The following is a 24,215-nucleotide window of genomic DNA, read 5'->3' as shown; positions in this document are numbered from 1 at the left end:
GAAGAGCAAAATGGCTTTGTAAAGGGACGTCAATTGTTTTTTAATACCCGTACACTCTTTAATGTTATTTACTCAAAGCATCTATCTGAACTTCCTGAACTTGTGATTTCTTTAGATGCTGAAAAGGCTTTCGATAGGATGGAGTGGGAGTACTTGTTTGCTGTTTTAAAGAAATTTGGATTTGGCGATAAATTTATTTCTTAGATTCGGCTTCTTTATTCGTCCCCTAAAGCCAGTGTTCATACTAATGACGTTTATTCTGATTATTTTGCTCTGGGTCGTGGATGTCGTCAAGGTTGTCCTTTGTCACCTTTACTCTTTGCCATTGCCATCGAGCCTTTGTCTATCACATTGAGATCCTCCTCTGTATTTAAGGGAATCCGTAATGGAATTGAACATAAATTATCATTGTATGCAGATGATTTGTTATTATATATAACCGATCCTGCACTCTCCATCCCTGCTGTTTTAGGTATTCTGGAGAATTTCAGCTCGTTTTCAGGTTATAAATTAAATTTGGGGAAAAGTGAGTGTTTTCCCATTAATACGTCAGCATGTCATCTTCAACAGTCCGATCTACCCTTTCATCTTAGTCCATCAGGGTTTAAATACTTGGGGATTAATGTGACTCGTTCTCTATCTGGTCTTAAATCAGCTAATTTTACTCCCCTTATATCAAGGATTAAATCTGATATTCAAAGATGGGGTAATCTCCCCCTTTCATTAATCGGTAAGATTAATGTTGTTAAAATGAATATTTTACCAAAATTTTAATTTTTATTTCAGTCGATTCCCTTATTTTTGCCAAAATATTTTTTTGTCTCTGGACAAGATTATTGGTTCTTTCATTTGGGGAGGGAAGCCACCTAGGGTTCGTAAAACTTTACTGCAGAGATGCAGATTTAGTGGACGACTTGCATTGCCTAACTTTCTAGCTTACTACTGGGCTGCTCACATCCATAAACTTTGCTACTGATTAAAATCTTCTGGATCCTCTTGGTGTAAATTGGAGTTATCATCCTGTAAGGGATCTTCTATACCGGCTCTCCTCTATTCCTCTTTACCCATAAAACCCTCTCTGTATACTGATAATCAGGTGGTTCTTAACACACTCAAGATCTGGTTTCAGTTTAGACGGAACTATAAATTTGTAAAGGCATCTTCCTTGGGTCCTCTAAACGACAACCATTTGTTTCCCCCATCACTCCTAGACTCAACATTCTCAGTGTGGAGTGACAAGGGTATAAAACAATTTAAATATTTATATGTGGATGGTGTCTTCGATAGTTTTGCCAATTTGTCATCTCGTTACGGTCTCCCCATTACCCATCTGTTTCGCTATTTTCAAATTCGAAATTTTGTTGCCAAGTGTTTCCCTAATTTCCCCTCTTTACCTCCAGAACAGCAGTGGGAAACTATGCTTTCATTTATTCCTCATCATAGAGGAACCATTTCGAAACTCTATGATAGTATCCTGTCTCTTAGTAACCACTCAAATGTTAAGCTTAAGTGTACATGGGAGGGGGAACTGGGAATTCAAATACTTGAGGAGTCCTGGGAACAGGCTATAACGAGGGTACAGTCTTCCACCTCTTGTGCTCGCCTTGGACTTATTCAATTTAAGGTCATACACAGGACACATTTCTCTAAGTCTAGACTTTCTGAAATGTATCCGGAAGTGGAAAACAAATGTGATAAATGCCATGGCTCTCCCTGTCACCTTAGCCACATGTTTTTTCTGTGTCCTGAGCTGGAAGGTTTCTGGACAGGTTATTTTGCTATTATGTCAACTGTTCTTGGGGTAACTACAACCTTGTCCTCTGATTGCTATATTTGGGATTCCTGATCGCTCACTTACACTTAATTCTACACAAAAGGATACCATAGCTTTCACATCCTTTTTGGCGAGACGTTTATTATTGATGCATTGGAAGTCTGCTAAATATCCTACTATCTCCCAGTGGCTTAAAGATGTCATGTTTTTTTTTAAACTTGAAAAAATTTAATATACGTTAAGAGGATGTACAGCCAAATTTTTCCACAATTGGCAACCATTTATTTCTTATTTTACTAGTCTAGAGGTATTGCCTGATTAAATGTATACCTGTTACTGTTATATTTATGTAATATGTTTGGTGGTTGTGTTGAGCCGTGTGGGACCGGGGGGAGGGGGGAGGTTCTTAGTTTTTTTTGGAGTGTTTTTTTGTTTAGTTGTGTTTAATAGATAATATATTTATTTAGAAAAACGAAGAAAGGTAAATTGTATTTCTGTAAATGCAAGTAATGTATTGTTTTCCTTTTTTCAATAAAAATATTTGCCAAAAAAAAAAAAAGAACTAAAGTAAGGCATCCAGCTACCATATTCCACACCATCCAGAGGGCATACTGTCACAGGCTTGTCCAGGGTCAGGACTGAAACCCCAGCTCAGCAGCACAGACTCCCCTGAATGAAGCAGCAATTTCCAGAGCCTGGGTCTACAGCCATTGGGGGCAGGCAGCACCCCCTGCAGGAAAATTTGGACATGTACTTTGTATAATGAATAAAAAAAATTGCCCTGACTACTTTTCTACAGTGACATGTTTGATATGTCACTGTCCCAGGATGCTGTGCTGATCTCCTCCCTAAGACCTTTGCCATTAAAATTTTTTGTATTCTCATATTTCTGTCCCTTTGTTTCTCTGAAGCTGTGTATTAAACGTGAGGCTTTCCCTCTGTAATACGGACACAGGCTTCAGTGGGAGCCTAGTCTGCCTGATTTAATGCTCAGAGTCACATTCAGCCATGTGCTGACAAAAAAGCAAGAAAGTCAAGGAGCATTCAGAGAACAGACATTTATTTCATGTTAAAAAGGCAGAACATGTACAAAGTGATAGTATAAAATGACCCCAGGATAGAGTTGCGAATGAGCAGTAACTCTTATACTGAAAGCCTGTCAAAAGCTGCTCAGACTTGATGCAGAGCTTGATCGGTATGTGTTTAGCCTGAATCTGCTGCCTTGTGAAAGTTTATCATGGAGATCTGAGGGCACTGATGTCTTGAAGAGGGTTGCATGATGCCGGGTGTAATGCATGCTGAAAAAAAGGGCAACATTCATACGGCTTGGGGATCCCTGATGTCTCTCTTTGGGTTAGTTGTTTGAAAATGAATCCCAAAAGAACAGATGTGGTTAGTACTAATGAATGTTAATGGGTCGCATTGTTATCACTGCGGTATCTAGGTCATCACTTAAGATGTCAGTGGCACTTCAGTTGGGGGCCATCTCACTCCCTCCAGCTGGAGAGCAGGGAAAAAGCTCAGAAAAGGCAGATAAGAAGGGGCCTGGAATCCATTATCCATCCACCGTGACTCACTCAGTGCAGAAAGGAAGTGCGGGGCTGCTGACTCTCTGATACTCTTCTAAGAGGTGCTGTCCACTGGTGAGCACCTAAGCACACACATCATCTTCCTCTTCTTCCGGGAAGGACAGCTTGGTATCTGTCTTCAGCAGCTTTCCTCCTGAGAGAGTGACACAGATTGGGTCTCAGAGAAGAACTCGTCCCCCCTCGTGCTTTCAGTCAGACAGGCAGCCATGCCAGCACTGCTGTGTGCACTCTTGCTCTCCTCTTTGATTGGAGGTTTCCCGAGGTCTACAAGTTGGCTATGGTGTATCCTAACTCTCACTACCCTCTCCGTCTGTTCTCTCTCAGGCTGTGATTTCTAAATTACTCTGGCATCTACTGGGTTTGACCCTTCTTGGTATTATGTCTGCTCCAAGACCAAAGGTCAGACTCTGCATCACTGCTGTCCTTGAGTTATATGTGAAAACAACTGAATGTGTTTCTGAGCTTAGTCTGAGCAGCACAGGTGTGTGGACAGCTGAGGCAGCAGAATGAAACCACAATGTAATACAGAGAAAACCACAACGTAAACCAAAGAAATAGCACTGCCATAATGTGGCTCTGCCAGCCACTGGCCATGGGCCATGTGACCTGCTCATGATCTGACCATACGATACAATTAAAGGCACGGTCTCTGCTATAGCTGGTACACCATCATGCTCATCATGATAACAGTAGCTGGTTGTAATGCAGGGGTCTATGGGGCAGTATCAGCTGCTCGGGATGCTGTGAAGGCCCTACCTGTGAGAGCATGAAGATGGTGCTGATATGGCGTGTCTTTGCACCTGGGCAGGGCCCCGACACGCTCCTTGGGCCGTGCGCCTAACCCAACCTGTGAGAGTGGATGTTGTTTGACTCCTCCTGTCTCCTGGCACAATCCGCCTAAGTAGGTGAAGGGGCATGTGGGGCAGGCCAAACACAGAGAAACACCATCTGTTAGTCAACCTGCTATTCAACCTGCTGGCTCTGCAGTCAGCACACCGCTAAAGGTGTTAGTGAAGAAACCTGATGATGTAAAAACACCACAGAGTTTGCTGATCATACAGGTACTGTGCTTACTTAGGGAAAAAAAAAAGTTTAAGGCTGTTTTCCTGGGTAAAGGTTACATATCCTCCCAGAAAAAAAAGCACAACATAATACTAGAGTGTCACGATCACGCTGGAAATGGGTGATCGCTCAGGCAGGTGAGCGAGCAAAGAACAGGCAGGAAAACTTCGGGATAAACGGGGATTTACTAAGGCAGCGCGGACTGGGAAACATCTCACGCATACAAACATCAATGACAGACACTGAACTCTGGTAAGACATGGACTCAAATAGACAGGACTGATTGAAAATAATCGGACACAGCTGGGTACGATCAGGGAAGTACACGTGGGTAATCAGGGGGCGTGGCACACACGAGGAGCGGACGAGCCGGGCATGACAACTAGAATGTATGCAAATGAACAGTATCAATTAAAAACAGGAATTTCTTCTCTTGCGCAAAAGGTTACCCATATCTAGTTGGGTGGCTAGATCTATCACTAGCTCTTTTTCACACCAAACAAAGACTGTGATCTACATATTGCAATTGATCTTTGTGCTGTAAGCCTCCTATTTTTGCTTAATTTAAGTGCGGCCTTTGACAAAATCTCACACCCTTTTCTGATTCACAGACTAAACCTAGGTATTTGTGAGGCAGTGCTTGGTTTATTTCATATCTCACTGACAGAAAACATCTTATTACCCTCTCTGGTTTTAAATAATTCTTAGCAGGTATCAGGGATGGCATTCACCAGGGCTCTCTTCTTGGGCCGCTGCTCTTCATTATTCATCCCGTAGCCCTGATCATTGGTTGCTTCAACATAAATTTTCACCTCAATGCTGATGACACCCAGATCTAGTTCAGTATCAGTTTCACAAACAACCTGCCACTAGCAAATGTCAAATCATGCATTTTTTAAATAAAATTATGGATAAGCCTCAACTTACAGTAATAGCGATAAGATGGATAAGCTGTGTATGTGTGGATTATGTTTATATTACATTGTGGGGACCAAGTATTAAGAACATAAGAACATAAGAACTATACAAACGAGAGGAGGCCATTCAGCCCATCAAGCTCGATTGGGGAGAACTAAACTAATAGCTCAGAGTTGTTAAAATCTTATCTAGCTCTGATTTAAAGGAACCCAAGGATTCAGCTTGCACTACATTATCAGGAAGGCTATTCCATACTCTGACTACACGCTGTGTAAAGAAGTGCTTCCTTAAATCCAGCTTGAAATGTTCTCCCGCTAATTTCCACCTATGGCCACGAGTTCGTGTATTTAAACTATTGGTAGTTGGCTTGCTAAATAAGCTGCGTGTGTGTTGAATCTAAGATAATCTAGTCAAAATACTTGTTATTGTGTGGGGGTGGGTTTGATTCAACTTCATTCTACAGAAGTCCTTTGATGAAGGCGAGCACAATTTTACATATAAATAGTTGACCAACTAAAATAAGAAAAAGGCCTTTTTTGGTCATACTGTTAACTGTCAATGTGTTTCCCCATTTTAAAAATTACCATTTGCAACTGCTATGAAGCCAAAAAAAGCCTGAGCCAAGCAGCCAGTAACCATGTTTTAAATAGAGGTGCAATCGGATCGGCATTACCATCGATCCTTACCTATTAGATCGGGTATTGGCCATATATGACCGATCCATGTCCAATACTTACCGATTTAGTTTTCAGCAGTCTCTTAAAACATAGCTCCTATTTCTTGGTAAATCAATTTGTACAATCAATTGCACAACAGCTCTTTCTCATTTTAGATGTGTTGTTTTGCAACATTCAATACATTCAAACACTGTCACTCAGTGGGTGTGAGCGTGGTGCCTGCTGTGACGTCATGTGCGTACCCTTTGCAGTAGAATGAGCAAATGATCATCAGATATGAGTGTGATGATTTGGAATTACTGCATTTTACGCTTTTAACATGAGTGAGACGAGTTCAGTGTTCAGCAGGTAGACAATTAAGGATGTTAACAACTTGAGGGAAGAAGCTTTGGTTGGGGTGGGTGAGGCCTCTACAGATGCACATACCTCTATGAAGCCTGTGTTTGTGAGAGATGTATTTTATTGCAGGGAGCTGGGTACCAGGGGCGGACTGGCCATCGGGAGCACCGGGACATTTCCCGGTGGCCTGACGGTAGTTCTGGCCTGCCGGCTGCCGCTGTGCAGACGATCAGCCTGGCATGTGATAGGCTGGTGTGCAACTACGAATTAATTGACGGATCTCTCAATCTACGAATCAGGCAATGGCGGAGGGAAAATTACACTCCCACATGACCCAACGTCAGCGCACTGCCTAATATCTGGCTATATCCAGAGACAGGGTAAATCTGACTAAATCGTTCAAGAAATGGAGCGTAAACGCAGAGGAGGAGCAGAGAGGGAGCGTATAAAAAGGAAAAAAGCCCTGGCCGCAGACGCAGCAAGCTGCAAAATCCCAGCCATGTTCGCCAGTAAGGGAACAAGTTGGTCAAGATTACATTTACATTATATTTATAATAATTTGGCAGACGAACACTTTCATCCAAATCACTTAGATAATCACAATAGATAAAATTAAACCAACAAACGAGCAACAATATGTAAGTGCTGCTGTGCTGTGTCAAGTTTCGTTTCGTCTACATGTAGCATATTTTTTATATAATAAATAAAAATGAATAAAAAGTAGACAGAATAGTGTTAGTGGGTCAAATTGTTTTAAATAATAAATAAATCAAGTAGATGGTATGGAAAAGAATACAGTATTAGTTATTTTGATTTTTAATTTCTAGTCTACAATATGTAGCCTACAATGTTTGTTTGTTTATTTATTTATTTTGAAAAGGTGACGAAGGAAGCGTCAGTAGCACTAGTGCTGCAAATGCTCCTGCTGTTGAGCTAGAGGTGGTGGACAGTTCAGCGTTTGAGTCAGAGCAGGAACCTTCAGGTAAAGTTTAAGATAAGCAAAACTAAACATGCAGGCAGCAGGCTATACTTTTTAAACAACATGTGCTTTTTATGATTTATAAGATCAGTAGTAGGACTGTGATTTTGGGGACATACAACTGATGGCTGCACAATTATAAATACAGATTATTGAACCCGCTTATTTCATATTGCAGAGCAACTAGATGTGCAGAGTGAGAGAGAGAATGATTCAGGGAAAGGTGAAGGAGACAGTGAAAGCCTTGATATCTCTTTTGATTATTTTGCCCGTCCACAGTCTAAGGATTTAGATTTTTTTTTTAAGTATCACCCAATTCAAACATCTGAAAGAGCCATTCCTGATGTATTACATTCAAAAGATGGCACAAACAGAAAATGGCTGACATACAATGAAAGTAATCACTCCCTATTCTGCTCAGTATGTCTTGCATTTGCAAAACCTTTAGGCAGTGATTGATGTAGTGAAAGTTATTGGTAAATGTGACTGCAGCAGCAGAGGTGGCCTGGGAGTGGAGTCAAATTCCCGGCCTGAATTATTGTCCCAGTCCGCCACTGCTGGGTACCAATGATGTGCTGGGCCGACCTGACGACCCGGCACAGGGCTGATTTGACAACCAGCTGCAGGGCCTTCTGGTCAACCGATGTGCAGTTGCCATACCATACTGAGACCCAGCTGGTTAGGATGCTTTCAAGAGTGCAGCGGTAGAAGGGTCACAGGATTTTTGGGAGAGAGACGTGTGCTCAGCCTCCTCAGGAGTGTGCTTTTTTCACAAGGAAGTGTGTGTTATTCATCCAGGAGAAATCCTCACTGATGTGTACTCCAAGAAATTTAAAGCTGTGAATATTCTGTACTTCGACCCCATTGATAGCATGATGGCAGCAGCTTTTGAACTCCCTGAAGTCTACAATCAGCTCCTTCATCTTCTGCGCGTTGAGGATGGGATTGTTGGAATTGTGGTATTGTCCTCAAATTCTATTATTGTATTGGAGTGGTGACCTGGCAGGCAGCCATTGGTAAAGAGGGAGTAAAGGAGGGGGCTCAGAACACAGCATTGAGGTACACCAGTGTTGAAGGTCAGGGTGAAGGTGGTATAATTGCCTAGATTTTTCGACTGAGGTCTGTTGGTAAGGAAGTCCAGGGTCCAGTTACAGTGGGAGGGGCTAATTCCGAGTGAGAAGAGTTTGGTTATTAATTTTGAGGGGATGATGGTGTTGAAGGCAAAGCTGTAATCAATGAACACCATCAGGATGTAACTGTTTTTATGTACCGGGTGAGTAAAGGCAGAGTACAGGGCAGTGGCATCTTCTGTAAATCTTTTGGGATGGTATGCAAACTGATGAGGGTTGAGTACGGGGAGAATCATGTCTTTGATGTGGGTCAGGACCAGTCTCCCAAAGCACTTTATGGAAATCGGGGTGAGTGCTATGGGTCGGCAGTCATCCAGGCATGTGGGTGTTGGTTTCATGGGAACAGGGATAATAGAAGTTGTTTTAAGGCAAGTGGGGACTATAGATTGAGGCAGAGAGAGGATGAATATTGAGGTGAAGACCACAGCTAGCTGGTCAGAGCATTCCCAGAGGATCCATCCTGGTATGCCATCTGGGTCAGCAACCTTCTGTGTGCTCTCTCTGTGATGAGCTCCTCTGATCTCAGCAGTCGTCAAGATTGAGTACTGGGGCTCCTGGGTGGGTGGGGATTATGGTGGATGGGTTGGTGTTGTCAAAGTGGCCATAGAAAAGATTTTGTTCATCTGGTAGGGAAGCATTGTGGACAGAATTGGAGCCAGAATTGGAGATTTAAAAATCTGTGATGACAGGATTCATTGCCACAAATGCCTAGGATTGGAGTTGTTGTGGAAGTGATCTTCAACTTTTTGAGGTTAGATCTGGCTAAGCTGCACGCTTCGTCGTTTTCAGACTTGAATGCTGCATCAGGGACTTTCAGCAACAGTCGATCCACAATGGTCATCCAAGGTTTTTGGTATGGAAAGGTGCAGATGGATTTTTTTGTTGTGACAGTGTCAGTGCAGAAGTTAATGTAAGATAGTACAGCAGATGTATATTCGTTGATGTTTGTGTCCGAGCTATGGGAGGTAGTGTCCGCAAAGATACTCCAGTCAATGTTGTAAAAACAGTCCTGGAGTTCAGAGTCAGCACCCTCTGGCCAGACAGTGACTGACTTTACTGCCGGTTTTACCTGTTTAATGAGGGGTCTGTAGGCTAGGGTAGGGAGTAGCCTTATATGAGTCTTTAATGTTAGTGTAAAGGTGGTCTAGTATGTTTTGTGCTGCTGGAATTTACCCACAGTCCATGATTGACTGACATAATATCACACTGCGAGGTTAGTCAGCTGGACTAATTGTGCAGTTATCGGCATGCTTTGCACTGCGCCGCACACTTCTTTAAGTAGTGTAAATTAATATGTGAATTTGTGTGTTTAAGGGTTGTGGAGTTTGTAATACTGACGATCTGTACCACCCCCTAAATAAATATCCCTAAATAAATCATTATTTTGAGAAATTTTCTCAATATTTCTACATATTAATTCATTATTTTGAGAAATTGAGTCATTATTTCAAGAAAGTTTCTCATTATTTTGAGATACTAAGTTGTTATTTCTAGAAAGTCTCTCATTATTTCAGGAAAGTAAGTGATTATTTCAAGATGCTTTATTTCATGATAAGAAGTTGTGATTTCAAGAAAGTGTCTCATTATAATGACTTACAGGATCTTTTTTATCACTTTGGCTGAGATGTAGTTGATGATAACAGCTGTTCCATTCACAACACATTAAACTTCTAATGCAAAACCAACATTACAATCAGCAACATAGTACAAATATGCTGGACCATGCATTCATACCGACTCCATAGCATGAGCTGCAATACAAACCACCTAAAAACCCAAGTTAGTGGTACAGGAGTGAGGAGAAGTTGTACCTGCCTGAGCCCACAATTAGGGAGGTGCTGCTTGTGGTTGTGAGGGCTGTACCTCTCATGGTTGGTGCTGTGTAGACCCCATGCTTCCTTTGTGCCCTGGAAAGCTCACTAGATGGGACCTGATATGGGGAGGATAGGCAGGTTTTTAACAAATGCCATTTCAGTAACTAAACCCACACTTCACTAACAGAAGCCTCATATAGTAAAGCAGGTGCTTAAGGTTGGCATTTCCAGTTCAGCACAGGAGGGATATGTTGTGTGTCACATACATCAAAGGAGAAATTTACCATATCCAACCACACAAATGATCCGTGAGATCAGCTACAAAGGTGGACATGAGAGTCCTACCTCTCCCAGATATCCTGTCTCCCGCTTGTCTCCAGTATCTGGAAGAAATGCATAGATTGATAAAGTCCAACAAATTTTCTGGTGTCAACTTAATTAAGCATTAAACAACACAATATGTGTGAATATCTTCTGGTTCACATTCAAAAGAGTTCTAAAGGCTGAAATCACTAATTTGCAGGGTAGTAAGGGTCTTATAATTGAAAATTAATTTGATATAGTAAATGAGATTAATGATTATTTTACATGTATTGTTCACAGTAAAGAACACGAGTAACCTACCATCATTTGCTACAAATGCAGCGTCATCTATGACCAATATATATTTAACTGAGGCTGATGTGGTACAAAGCCTAGCTAAGCTCAAAATAAATAAATCACAGGGCCCTGATGGCATCTTACCTATGGTTTTAAAAGAGATGAGGGATATTATTTGCCGACCGTTAACTTTACTGTTTCAGAAATCCTTATCTGCTGGTGTCGTACAATATAACACCCATATTCAAAAAAGGGGATTAGAAGTAATCCAGCACACTATAGGATAATCAGTTTAACTTGCATAACTGGAAAAGTAATGGAAGCTATAATCCAAGTGAAAATGGTAGATTACCTGGATTCAAATAACATTCTGAGGGATAGCCAACATGGATTTAGGGGAGGTAGGTCCTGTTTAACTAATGTACTTGAGTTCTTTTGAGGAAGCTACAAAAGAAATTGATCACAAAAAGGTCTACCATATGATCCACTTAGATTTCCAGAAGGCCTTTGATATTGTCTCCCACAAACAGCTTTTGCTTAAGCTCAAAGCTGAAGGGATTTTAGAAACTGTAGCAGCTTGGATCAAAAACTGGTTAACAGACAGGAAGCAATGGATAGTTATTAGAGACACAGTGGGCCTCCGTTCATAGTGGGGTACCGCAGGGTTCAATTTTAGGACCAGTATTGTTCATAATTAACATTAATGATACTGACACCAATACATATAGTAAACTGGTTAAATTTGCAGACGACACCATGGTGGATGGTGTAGCAGAACTAGTAGCACATAGGCTACAACGTGATCTTGATTTAATTAGCAACTGGACTGATACCTGGCAGATGAAATTCGACATAGATGAATGTAAGGTAATCCATGCAGGTAGCAGAAATATAAAGTACAGATATTTTATGGGTTCCACTGAAATAAAGGTAGCTGATTGTGAGAAAGACCTCGGTGTGTATGTTAACGCTTCCACGTCCCACTCTCATTAGTGTGGGAAAGCAAGTATATAAGATTCTAACAGGTCTGGATGCTGTTCAGCTAAATGGCTACTTCATCCATCCATCCATTTTCCAAACCGCTTCTCCTACTGGGTTGTGGGGGGTCCGGGGCCTATCCCGGAAGCAATGGGCACGAGGCAGGGAACAACCCTGGTCAAACCCAGGTCCCAGAGGTGTGAGGCAACAGTGCTAACCACTGCACCACCATGCCATGGCTACTTCAATATTAGTTTAAATACTAGAACTCGTGGCCATTGGAGAACAATTTAAAATGGATATTAGAAAGCACTTCCATATACAGTGTGTAGTTAATACACACTTCCCTGTTAGTGTAATGCAAACTAAAACCCTGGGTTCCTTTAAATCAGAGCTAGGTAAGATTTTAACAACTCTGAGCTATTAGTTAAATTTTCCCCAAACGAACTTGATGGCCGAATGACCTCCTCTCATTTGTAGATTTATGTTCTTAATCCAGATTCTTCAACATTAGTTTAAATACACAAACTCGTGGCCATAGGTGGAAATTAGCGGGAGAACATTTCAAGCTGGATTTAAGGAAGCACTTCTTTACACAGCGCGTAGTCAGAGTATGGAATAGCCTTCCTGATAATGTAGCGCAAGCTGAATCCTTGGGTTCCTTTAAATCAGAGCTAGATAAGATTTTAACGACTCTGAGCTATTAGTTTAGTTCTCCCCAAGCGAGCTTGATGGGCCGAATGGCCTCCTCTTGTTTGTATAGTTCTTATGTTCTTATATTCTTATACTTACAAATAAATAAAAAATATATGTATACCTATATGTATTTGTTACATTTTATTAAAATACTCTGCAGACTGATGTTGCTACCTATCTGTTAGCTGTCACTAAAGTCAGAACTTACTGATATCGGTGATGTAGGGGCATTAATACTGGATGTGCATGAGTGCACTGCCGTTATTGGAACCTGGAATGAAAGGGCCTCTTAAATGTCTTTAATATCTACAATGTGCATTAATTCAACCCAAATAATATAAACAATTATCCTTTTATAAGCATACTTTCACTACTAAAAAGATAAGACCAAGGGTTTGATTTGTTAAGAATTTATTATTTTATTAAACAACTTCTGATAAATTTAACTTCTAAAGGGGTGGTAGTAGCCTAGCGGTAGTAGAAAGCTCCCTCTCATTCCCTCTAGATAAAGGATTCCCTTTCCTATATGAAGCTTGAAAAGATTAAACATTCAGTTCGTCGTTCTAAGGTAAAATTTTCCAAAATTTGGCAACCTTTTCTAAACCATATTGAATCTCTTCGGTTGACCAATATCTCTGTGGGTTTAGGCAGACACCTGTATGTATATCAGTGTTTCATTTTTAATGCTGAGGATAATAGCACACTCTATGTTTTATGATCACTTTATTGTACTGAATAGTACTTCTCATAACTTTTGTGATTGTGCCCTTAAAGATTTGTACAGTATGTCTCTGTTTAGGTTGTGAAAATGATATAAATAAATCATACGTAAAAAAAAGGATTCGTCAGCTGGCAAACATGATAAATATCTAACTGACAAAAACGTTTAACAGCTGTCCGATGAAATCTGTGAACGTCCACTTTTTAATGATAGAGAATATTGCAAAACTTAGAACAATGCTTTCACTTTAAGATGCAAAAAAGTCAGTACGCATCTTTATAATAGGGTTGCCACCTGTCCCAGTTTTCCTGAAATTGTCCTCTTTTTTGAAGAACTGATCCGGAAAATTTATATTCTTTCCCAGGACGATTTTTGTGAAAATGTACATGCACTAACTTAGAATTTCGTACTTTCAAATAAAATCTCACTTGGTTTCATTCTAATGCTATTTTTTTTTTTTTTTTGGTTATGTTTATACCTGCAATCCTGTGTCCGTAAATAGTTAAAAACTGGTAAAACACAGCGACAATTGGCCTTATCTGTACTTTCATTTGATTGGTGACAGAAATATTAAGCTTACCTTATTACCTACCAAACTGTGCAGGCTGTCAGTCTGCCACATGTCGTGTGCATCCTCATCCATGACTCCCCCCTCCCCAAAAAAAAATAAAAAAATCAGTGTCCCGGTTTTTTCACTAATCTAAGTTTGAACCCCACTTTATAACCTCTAGACTAGCACTAGAATTGCCAAATCTACGGGAATTTGAAAATTCCTTGGACCTAATACCTACTAGCATCCCTGCTGAGATTTTCAAAGACCATTGTCCTCCTGCTTTTGTTGTGCAAACACACCCATTACCTGTGAGGCCTGGCACAATTGCATTTTTTTACTCAGAGTAGCTCAAATCCAAGGCAGGCCAAACCTCTGTGTGTCACATGGAAACCTTCACAAAAGTCTTCCATATCTATACAAAATATCCCACACACTGACAGACCTGCAAAAATGAAAGAGACACATTCACAAAATATATGGAAACACAAGTCTGTTTTATTTATTGAAAAATTCAGTGTTTCAAACTTTGCAGCGTAGGTAGACCCAGTGACCATCGTCCCTGCATTTGGCGCAAGTGAGTTTGTAACACTTTGCACAGGTAAACCTGCTGCAATTTCTGTTGCAGTTCTCTTGTACCTGGCACTGAGTTGTCCATACAAGTCCTGGCACAGCAGCAGCCTTCCTCTCTGTCTCCATTGCCTTTTGTTGCATAAATCGGCAATGGGGTTCCTTGGCTAGAAGACTCAGAAAGAATCTTCTTTTGCCTTCCCACCCTGTACATGCCTTGTACAGAACGTAGGAATTTGCCACAACCAGGTCCAGCATGTTGTAAAATACAGACACTGCCACTTCTAAGCACTGACGTGGAGAATTTCTCTTGCTGTGTAGTGTCCTTTGCAATTGGAGGTAATGGGTGTGTTATGTATACTGTATACCTCACAGGTAATGGGTGTGTTAGCACAACAAAAGCAGGAGGAGAACGGAGCTGAAGACCTGCGAAAATCTCAGCAGGTGTGACAAAAACCTCGGGACTCTCACCAGAAAATAAAAACTCGGTAAATCTAGTGCTAGAGTATTGAAATGCCCTATTGGTTGGGCGGCCTCTGCATCATTAAATAAACTCCAGGTGGTCCAGTTGGTGCACAGTGCTGGACTACTACTGGATAAACATGCACATATCAGTCTAGCATTAGCCTCACTCCACTGGCTTCTGGTTAGCGCTTGTATTGACTACAAGGTGCTACTGCTTGCCTATAAGGCACTGAATGGTCTAGCAGCAGAGTAAATTAGCCGTTTACTGGTTCCATATAATGCCCCCCATCTGCTTCACTCTCAAGGGGTGGGTTACCTGCTGCTGAGTGGAACCGTCTTCATTTGGTTGCCGAGTATTCTGTTACAAGAATAGTCTACCAGCAAAAATCCAAGATTCAGGTTCATTCCCAATATTTAAGTCAAAGCTAAAAACTCTTTTGTTTAGTTTAGCATATAGTCACAAAGCTGATAGCTATTTCTCACTCCCATCTAAGGTTATAGTCTATAACACAGAGTTGTTTGTGGATCAGGGTCATTGATGACAATTTATAAATGAACTGGGTGTCCAGTGCTGTCACTCTGGCTTCACATATTTTGTGTGTTGTTGTAATGCTCATACTCAGGGATTCCTCATACCTGTGTTCCCTCCTACCTCTGTAAACCTATGTAAGCTTTCATAGTTATACTTATGGAGGCTTCCTATCGCCATACCACATGACAAAATACTTCATATAATTTCAAATATTTGTCATACAGTTTTTTAATGCACTGTTCTATGTCTTGGAGCTCCTGAGGGTGGGCTACACTTCTGCCATCATCATATGTTTGCTGGTGAACCGCACCTCCCCTCCATCCCACCGAAGGAAGCAGCTTTCTCACCTGGCTGTATTAACATCAGCTGGACTTTCTGCACTTATACTTGGACTATACTCTACTTTATAAATCAGGACTTTGTTTTTTTTGCACTTCCTGTGTACTCCCCTTTTGAGTCTGGTTCCTTCCAAGGTTTCTTCAAACTGGAGAATTTATCTTTGCCACCTTTTCTTCCGGCTTACTCTTTGGGGGCATTCGGCGAGTTCAATACAAAGTACATTGAGACAATGTAATATTCTAAAAACGGGCTATACAACTAAATTGAATTGGACATAAGACCATAAGAAATTTACAAGGAAAAGGAGCCCATCAAGCTTGTTTGGGAAGAACACAACTAATAGCTCAAAGTTGTTAAGATCTTATCTAGCTCTGATTTAAAGGAACCCAATGTTTTAGCTTGCACTACATTAACAGGAAGACTATTCCATACTCTAACTACACGCTGTGTAAAGAAGTGATTTCTCAAATCCATTTAATAATTTTCTCCTGCTAATTTCCACCTATGGCCACAAGTTCTAGTACTTAAACTAATATTGAAGTAACTATATGGCTGAACAGCATCCAAACCTGTTAGAATCTTATATACTTGGATCATGTCCCCTCCTTTGTCTCCTTTCTTCGAGGCTGAACAGATTCAGCTCAGTTAACCTCTCCTCATAAGACATTCCTCTAAGACAAGGAAACATTCTTGTAACCCAATGTTGAACCCTTTACAAGGCAGCAATGTCCTTTTTTAAGGTATGGTGACCAAACCTGCACACAATATTCTAGGTGGGGTCTTACCAAGACGTAACCCAATATCCCACCCACCCATAAAATATCTGTACTTTCTATTTCTGCTCCCTGCATGGATTACCTTACATTTGTCTACATTAAATTTCATCTGCTGGGTCTCAGCCCAGTCACTTTTTAAATCAAGATCCCACTGTAGCCTCTTTGCCGCAGGTTCAATATATGCTACAACACCCACCTTGGTGTTGTCTGCAAATTTAACCAGTTTACTGTATATATTGTTGTCAATATCCTTAATGTAAATTAAGAATAACAGTGACCCTAAAATTGAACTCTGCGGTTCCCCACTATGAACTCAGGCCCACTGTGACATTGTTCCTCTAATAACTACCCACTGTTTCCTTTCTGTTAACCAGTTTTTGATCCAAGCTGCTGCAGTTTCTAAAATCCCTGCAGCTTTGAGCTTAAACAGGAGCCATTTGTGGGGGACAACATCAAAGGACTTTGAAAAAATCTAAGTAGATCACATCATAGGCCTTTTTGTGATCAATTTCTCTTGTAGCTTTCTCGATGAACTCAAGTAGATTACTTAAACAGGATCTACCTCTCCTAAATCCATGTTGGCTATCCCTCAGAATGTTATTTGACTCCAGATGATCTACTATTTTCACTTGGATTATAGCTTCCATTACTTTTCTAGTTATGCCAGTTAAACTAATCAGCCTATAGTTTGCTGGATTACAGTGTATGTCTATCTCCTTTTTTGAATATGTGCATTATATTAGCATGTTTCCAAACAGAAGGTAGCACACCAGTAGATAAGGATTTCTGAAACAGTAATGTTAAATGTTGGCACTTGGTTGTATAACATTCTGCTTTCTTATGCAACTACATTAAGTGATCTATAACAAACACAGACAATTAGGCCATTTGAGTTTTTAGCATCTAGTTTGTACTTTCAATTTTATCAGTGAGCTCCCTTGCCTGCAATTTTCTTTTATGTATACTATAGCACCACCTCCCTTCTTGCCTATCCGGTCTCTACAGAACAAGACATAGTCATCCATATTATATTCTTCTCCATCATTGTCACTCAACCATGTTTCTCTTATTCCTATAATGTTGTATGATGGAGTCTGCTAAAACAAAATTATCCTCCAAATCATGAATTTTGTTTCTAATACTCCTAGAGTTTAAGTACAGACAGCAAAATTTAGACCTTTTACAGTGCCCACTTTTAATATTATTTGAGGCTTTCCATCTCCCCCCCCCCCCATCTATATTCTTAACTAACCTCCCTATCCCCCACAGGCCCTAGTTTAAACATTCCTTAACCACTCTACACATACACCTCCCCAGTACACTGGTTCCCCTCAGGTTCAGATACAACCTTTCCAGCTTGAACAGGTCCCAGCTGTTCCAGAAGGTCTTGAACTAAAGATAGTTAGCTTAATATCATTATTTTCAGTGATGGGCTCAACTAACCAGAAAGTTAGCTTTGATAATCGCACTAATTCACTAACTCTAAAATTTAATTTGATAACAGTAAACTAGTAATTCATTAAAAATATTAGTGGATGCTAATGATAACCGCTAACCACTAACTTTTATTGTATGAATTTAACATTGGTTTGGTTTTGGGCCCTGAAAACCTTAAAAACATACCTAGAGAGCTAAATTTCTTACTTATTCAGCAGTTTACTTCCTTGGGGCTGGAATGATTACCTTGAGATATTTAAGACTTATCCAACTGGGGATCATTGGATTCTGTAGCCTCTCTGGAATAAATCCTCTTTCAGTAATATTCTGTTTGGGAGATGTAAGTGTTTTTGTTATAGACCTGTTCTGCAACTGGCTTATGTTGACATTATGCTGACAGTGAAACCCCTTGGGGACTACAAACATAGTGCCGTTTACCCTAACTAGGAAGGAGGATCTCAGCTCTTTATTGGTCTACAGATCTATAAATTATGACCTGGAAAATAACCAGGGGCCAAAGCAAGATTTGTGGCTTAGTCGGATAACTTATTGTATTTAAGGTAGTCTGAGATAAATGTAGGGTACCTGAAATCTGACAAGTTGTGTGATTAAGCAAGATATACAGCTTTGTGATACAGGCCCCAGGTCTGGATACCACAATTTAAATGTACTTTATCTTCATTCACTTATATTTAGCCCAGATTACCTTAAATACAAGAAGATATCAACCAATCACATCCTGTCAACAAACAATCACATAGTCAACAAACAGCATGCCAGATAGACTGTTGCAGACAGGCTCACGTCAGACCGGAATAAATGTTATTTTAGGATCTACAAACATTACTTACTTTACCTGTGAAAAAATGTTAGTGGATTTACAGTTAGCGGAAATAAATTTAGTGGAAGCTAATTAATCCACTGATCCGCTAATGAAAAGTTTAATTTAGTTAATTAGTGGTTAATAGATTAGTGGAAACTTTGTAGATATGTCTTTTTCAGCAATGATATATTTGCTAAAGTGAATTTTCTCCAGTGAGTTACAAAGCATTACAGGGTAACTTTGAATTATTTCTCTTCATTTGCATTTTTGTCTTAAACAATGCTACCATACACACTGCACCAGACAAAAAGCAGTGTTATTTTGACAGAAACGTGTCACGTCAGCATGAGAGTCTGCTACAGATTCCCAGAAAGCACCCACATGCTCTGCTCATGAGACCGACGCCCACCGCGCATCAACACAGGCGGGCTCTGAGCTTCTCTGTGGAAGTCAGTTCTAGTCCTACAAAGAGCAGCTTGTTGTATGGTATCTCCCCTTAACAAAGACTCTCTCTCACAGCACCTACAGCAGATGGAACTGGGGCAGCTTAGACAAGGCATCCTGCACTCCAACACTTGGTGAGATCTGCTCTCTAACATTTGGTGATGTAAACAGCAAGATATAGGAGTGCTGTGCTCATGAGGAATGGGTCCTGCTACAGCTGCACTGCATCTATGCTGAAGAGGGCCATTACTGCATGGCTCATAGCCTTGGGGGTAGACCTCCCAACAGAGCAGCAATGTAAATTTTACCAAGGTGGGGGAAGCTTTCACTCTTTCAGTCACTCTCTCATGTTACTCTACCGAGAACTTGTCACTCTCAAGGCCAATTCATAATTTTCTGCTTGCCTTTTCAGGCTGCAGATGGTTGTGTGCACAGTTTGTATTTATACTACATTTGGTGGCAGATGTGGATAGCGGCCAGGGGATTGCGGCCAGTGCATGCATATAGTAGTGATTTTTCCAGGAGATGGCATATGTATTACAACAAACACAAATACAAGCAGGGCAGTGACACAAGTGAACTTTTATCAGTTTTAAAAGTAAATAGTCTAGGCTTGAGCAGTACTACCATAATATGGCATACAGCAGTATATTAAAATCCCAACTACCACCCTGCTTAGCAAATTTTATTGCCAATATTTAAAAATGCCGGAACAGGGTTACTTTTTCTATATTTTACTATTTTTTAGTGGCAAATCTACCCACTCACGCCACGGCGCTGCCTCTCTCACACATGTAATGACTGGACAGTATGAAAAAAAACATGCGAATACCTCTGACCCTCCTCATATAGCTGGTTACCATAACTAGTGCAACAACTAGTGCAACAACTGTTCTTCTTCTACTCTTTTATTATTGATTGCTGATCTGTGAAAGTCTTCACTGCCACTTACTGGAAATACCTAATCAGTTATTTTGCATCTGCGTAGTCAGTGCCTATGGACGTGCATGATTTCCGCTAGACATACAAATCTGCGCTACCTGTGCACCGACTGAAGCTGTATGGAGCCACCCCTTGATGACGAAATTTATGTCATGTCTCCTCTTCCACAACCAAAACCGCACACAGAAAACTGAAGCATAAATTGGTCTTCACACTCTCTAGCATTAGTATGTAGAGAGCCTGCCACAATCCCACATGTTACTTTAGACTGCCTGTCACTCTCATACTCTCACATTACTCCACACAGTGGGTGACTCTGGTTCAGCACACTTGTTCCTGATTTGTATGGCATGATAAGAATTAAAAAAAAAATTCTATAAGGTACTGGGCCTGCATGGTATTGGAAGAAATTGAAATATCGCGATGTGATTTTGGTATAATAAATATTGGTATAGTCATAAAGCAAATAAGTAGTAAAATAAGTAAAATGGTCATAACCTTGTTTAGGAGTGATTTAATTAAACAGCAATGACAATTATTATGATTTGCTTGCAGAGCTCTTGCAAAAGCAGTGGCCGTAAACTTTAAACTGATCTTTAAACATATACTGATAATCTTGAAATAGAACAATCATTAAAATGCTTGCTAAGTTATGTTTCCTATAACAAAGTAAAAATATTTTAGTGAATTTTAAATCCCCAATGGTGTAATTTCTGCATAGTTTGAAGGTATGAAAAAGCTTGATCTTAACCCAGCTGACTATTGCAGTCCTTGAAATGGAGAATTGCATGTGCATAACATGCAATGATGATATTAATACTGCATATCATCCAGCTGTATTTTCGCATTTTCATTTATTATTTTAATTATTTATGATTTTTTTCAGCAATTTTTTAAATTCAGTACAAAATAGCCTACCTCGCATTGTGATGTCTTTTAGCAGTGGTACCAGTTTTTAAGCCAGTAAGAAGTGAAGCACCAAAAGTATGGTACCTTGTACAGCGGAACATAATAACAGAGCAGGTCCAATACACTGTCTCTAACAACTTACAGTCAACAGCAACAATTATCACAAAGCCACAGCATCGGCCTCCAAAATCTGTCCATCTTTATATCCATCCATCTGCTGTCTTGTGCACCTGGGGATGGGCACACATTTACACACATGGCGGTGTCTTTCAGTGCTCACGTGTAAATTCCTCTGCTAGTACTGAGTATGTCAACATTACAATTATCCAGTTGGTTTTGGCAGAATTGTGCGAGATGGACAGTGGCGTCTGTTTGTATAGAGATTTAAAGGTTGGTACAGTAACAATTATGTTCTGGATTAAGATACGAGTTAGCAACTGACGTCTGGGTTTTCTGTGGAGAAAATTCTGACTGGCATCCTTTACCTCCAGCCTCTGGGTTGGCATACACCATCAGGGAGGCCGGTGTGGGTCGTCTCCTGCGAATCTAGGGGGACAGGAGGTGTAAATGACTGGCTGCAGACCCACTCATGCCACAGCACTGCCTCTTTCTCACACATGTAAGTGTTACACTATCAGAGCTTGCAGCACACAACCCCAAAGTTCAGTTTTCATTGGCTTGGGGGGGTGGGGTGGGGATGAACCCCAATGATTTTAAACAGAGCCGATACAGTGGCGACTGTATCTGCAAATGTGGGCTTTAGGCTACTTAAAGCATTACTATGGAGGTAAACACCAAGAAACAGTCATGCTCATACAGTGAATCAGCATTGACCTCATTCTGGACTATTCTTCTCTGTTTGTAGCTCACTGGCATACAGACCATTATTCCCATGGTATAAATAAGCTTCCTCTTTGGACAAACCAGCATCACCACTACAAATACCAACATGCCTCTTGGATTAAACAGTTTCCCCGTGATTTTGCAGTCCCCAAGGCAGCCTGTCCTGCTCACCTGCTCTGCAGCCTGCGGGTCCAGTTGCTTTTGGTGGGGTGGCACAGCAAACTGGATCTTCTTTGGGTTGTTAGGCTCCATAGTGTGAGTGAGAGAAGTGAGAGGGACAGGAAAGGAGAGAGGGAGGAACAGGCCTCCCTACGCATCACATTCACTGAGCTCTACTGGGTAACTCCGCCTTTGGCTGGCCCTAGCCTCACCCTACATAGCTCACAGCCCCACCCCATCCTGCCACAACCAACATGTTATTGCCTGCTGCGCCCAGGACTCACACTCTTTAGTCCACCTAGTAGGCCCCAGCATTGCATTGCACCCCTTACTTGGTCCCCTTGGGAGCAGCTCATGTCTCTCAATTACAGATCAGTTGAGAACAGGGAATCTGTCAATCCTGTGCAAGTCTAATTCTGTCAGTCCCAGTGCGGATTCTCACTTTCAGCAGAGCAGGTCAGTGTGTGTGTCTGTGTGATATAGTCAGCAGAGCTGCTGCTATGCTGAGCTGTTTCTAGGCCTGTATTTCGGAGGCTGTTGCCATGATCATGTGCAGGGCGGGAATGCAAGCAACACAGGCGTCATTCACAGCAGCCCTGTGGGGCCATTCTGAGGGGACCCACACTATTACTTTCCCTCCAAGCGTCAATGTGGGCCTTTTATTGGCTGTGATATCACCGTCAAGGCCTTGGGATCCCCCCAGAAGAGCTGGATGAAGTGGCCCGGGAGCGCAGATGCTCCTCCAACCTCAGATCCAGCTGCTGGAGCTCCAGCCTCACAGAGCTGCATAGTTGCTGCTGCTGGGAAAACAACATGCCTGCAGGCATGTACGAGGGTATGAAAGAGATGGGAATTGCAACAAAACACCTTGATCAACGTTTCAAGAGGAGAATCTCTCCTGGCCCCCCATGGGCTACAAACAAGTGCCACTAATGGCTGTTTGTGTGAGGTCAGGGACCCACATCTGCTCTGGTGTGAGGTGCTGGTAGACCAGGTACTGCTGCTGGACCAGGGCCAGCTCCAGGTCCAGCATCTGGCCAGAGAAATCCCAGAGATCCCTCTGGAAGTTTTTCTGCTCCTGGCTCATGGGCCTATGGGGCAGAGGCATTAACAAAGGCACAGATTGTCATTCATGTCCACTCACTTGCTGGAGGTAAAATATTTAGCAGATCAGCTCAGCAGAGGGTTTCATAGAGACACTTTCCTCAGTAGATCCTCTCCAATCTACAAGAGCTAAAGCAAGTTCAAACTAATTTTCAGGTTTTATCAAGAGTTTCAGAACCAAATATGCTGCACAAACATTCTGGGTGGGTAGTTCTGGGTGCCCTGGGTTCATTTACTGGAACGAAACTTATTAATATGCCTGGCCATTCTCTATGAAGCAGACTCTCCTCTCCATATCTACATATGGAAATGATCAGAAGCTTTAGAGAAGATTCCAGGATCTTCACATGTCTGCTGGGTTGGAAGCCCTTTGCATTCATTTGTCATATGAACTCTTCATCCAAAGTATGGGCAACACAACTTTAACCACTACACCACCTACTGCCTAATTTGGATGGGCCCCTGATGAGTTCAGTGGAAGAACCACAGAGAAAGGCATGGTAATGAGTGAACGAGTCAGTGTGATGGCACACTATTACACAACATGGGGGCTGGAGTGAGGACTGGACATTCTGGGAAGGCGCAGCAGTAACATTTACATAATGGCTGTCATGCAAGACCAATCAGCTGCAAGGGCAGATAAATGAATTGTAGGTTCTTGCATGAGCAAAGCATAACACAGCTTTAAGGGGCCACTAAGCTATAAGCACTATAACTATGTTATATCAACTGTGGCTACAGAACAACACCCCCCATAGACTGGGCTTACCTGTGCCAGGTTCTGCATGGATCCATAGATCTCCTGCAGGACCTGGCTCAGCTGCAGCTCGATGCTATACACTGAAGCAGACGGTCTGAACATAGCAGAGGGTGTACACCAGAAACAAGTACGGAGACACAACATCCTGGAGAATGCTCTTGGGGAAACTGTTGTGAATGCCGTTACAGTTGGTACAGGAGAATCTGCAGGGGGCACTGTGGAGGTTGGTGCAGGATAAACTGTGGTGAATTCCATACTGGTTGTTGGACGGCAAACTGCGGTGCA

At 41.4% G+C, this 24,215-nt stretch overlaps 1 protein-coding gene across 3 annotated transcripts; it reads right to left on the bottom strand.

The window, feature by feature from the left end:
• Positions 1–2,817: 2,817 nt before the first annotated feature.
• Positions 2,818–22,237, bottom strand: LOC125747915 (protein phosphatase 1 regulatory subunit 1C-like). Of its 3 annotated transcripts, none has more exons than XM_049023665.1 (6): positions 22,079–22,237; positions 21,550–21,610; positions 10,628–10,665; positions 10,280–10,398; positions 4,120–4,260; positions 2,818–3,496 (listed from the first exon to the last, which is right to left on the bottom strand). In XM_049023665.1, exons 1-6 carry the CDS (start codon positions 22,157–22,159, stop codon positions 3,439–3,441), a joined length of 498 nt encoding a protein of 165 aa, XP_048879622.1. In that variant the 5' UTR covers positions 22,160–22,237; the 3' UTR covers positions 2,818–3,438. The 3 variants fall into 3 exon arrangements, with proteins under 3 accessions (XP_048879622.1, XP_048879529.1, XP_048879704.1); XM_049023572.1 differs by having other exon boundaries at positions 10,284–10,398; XM_049023747.1 differs by having other exon boundaries at positions 10,332–10,398.
• Between the last annotated feature and the right edge of the window lie 1,978 nt (positions 22,238–24,215).

Source organism: Brienomyrus brachyistius, chromosome 1 (assembly GCF_023856365.1).
Source record: "Brienomyrus brachyistius isolate T26 chromosome 1, BBRACH_0.4, whole genome shotgun sequence".
Lineage (NCBI taxonomy): Eukaryota > Metazoa > Chordata > Actinopteri > Osteoglossiformes > Mormyridae > Brienomyrus > Brienomyrus brachyistius.
The sequence above is the reverse complement of the archived record's forward strand: the minus strand, read 5'-3'. Positions and strand labels throughout refer to the sequence as shown.

Coding starts and splice junctions, on each gene's coding strand:
- LOC125747915 (XM_049023572.1), bottom strand. CDS start 22,159: ATGGAGCCTAACAACCCAAAGAAGATCCAGTTTGCTGTGCCACCCCAC. Junction 4,261..10,283: donor CTCCCTAATTGTGGGCTCAG/GCAGGTACAACT, acceptor TCACCTACTTAG/GCGGATTGTGCCAGGAGACA. Junction 3,497..4,119: donor CCATCTTCATGCTCTCACAG/GTAGGGCCTTCA, acceptor TCACTCTCTCAG/GAGGAAAGCTGCTGAAGACA.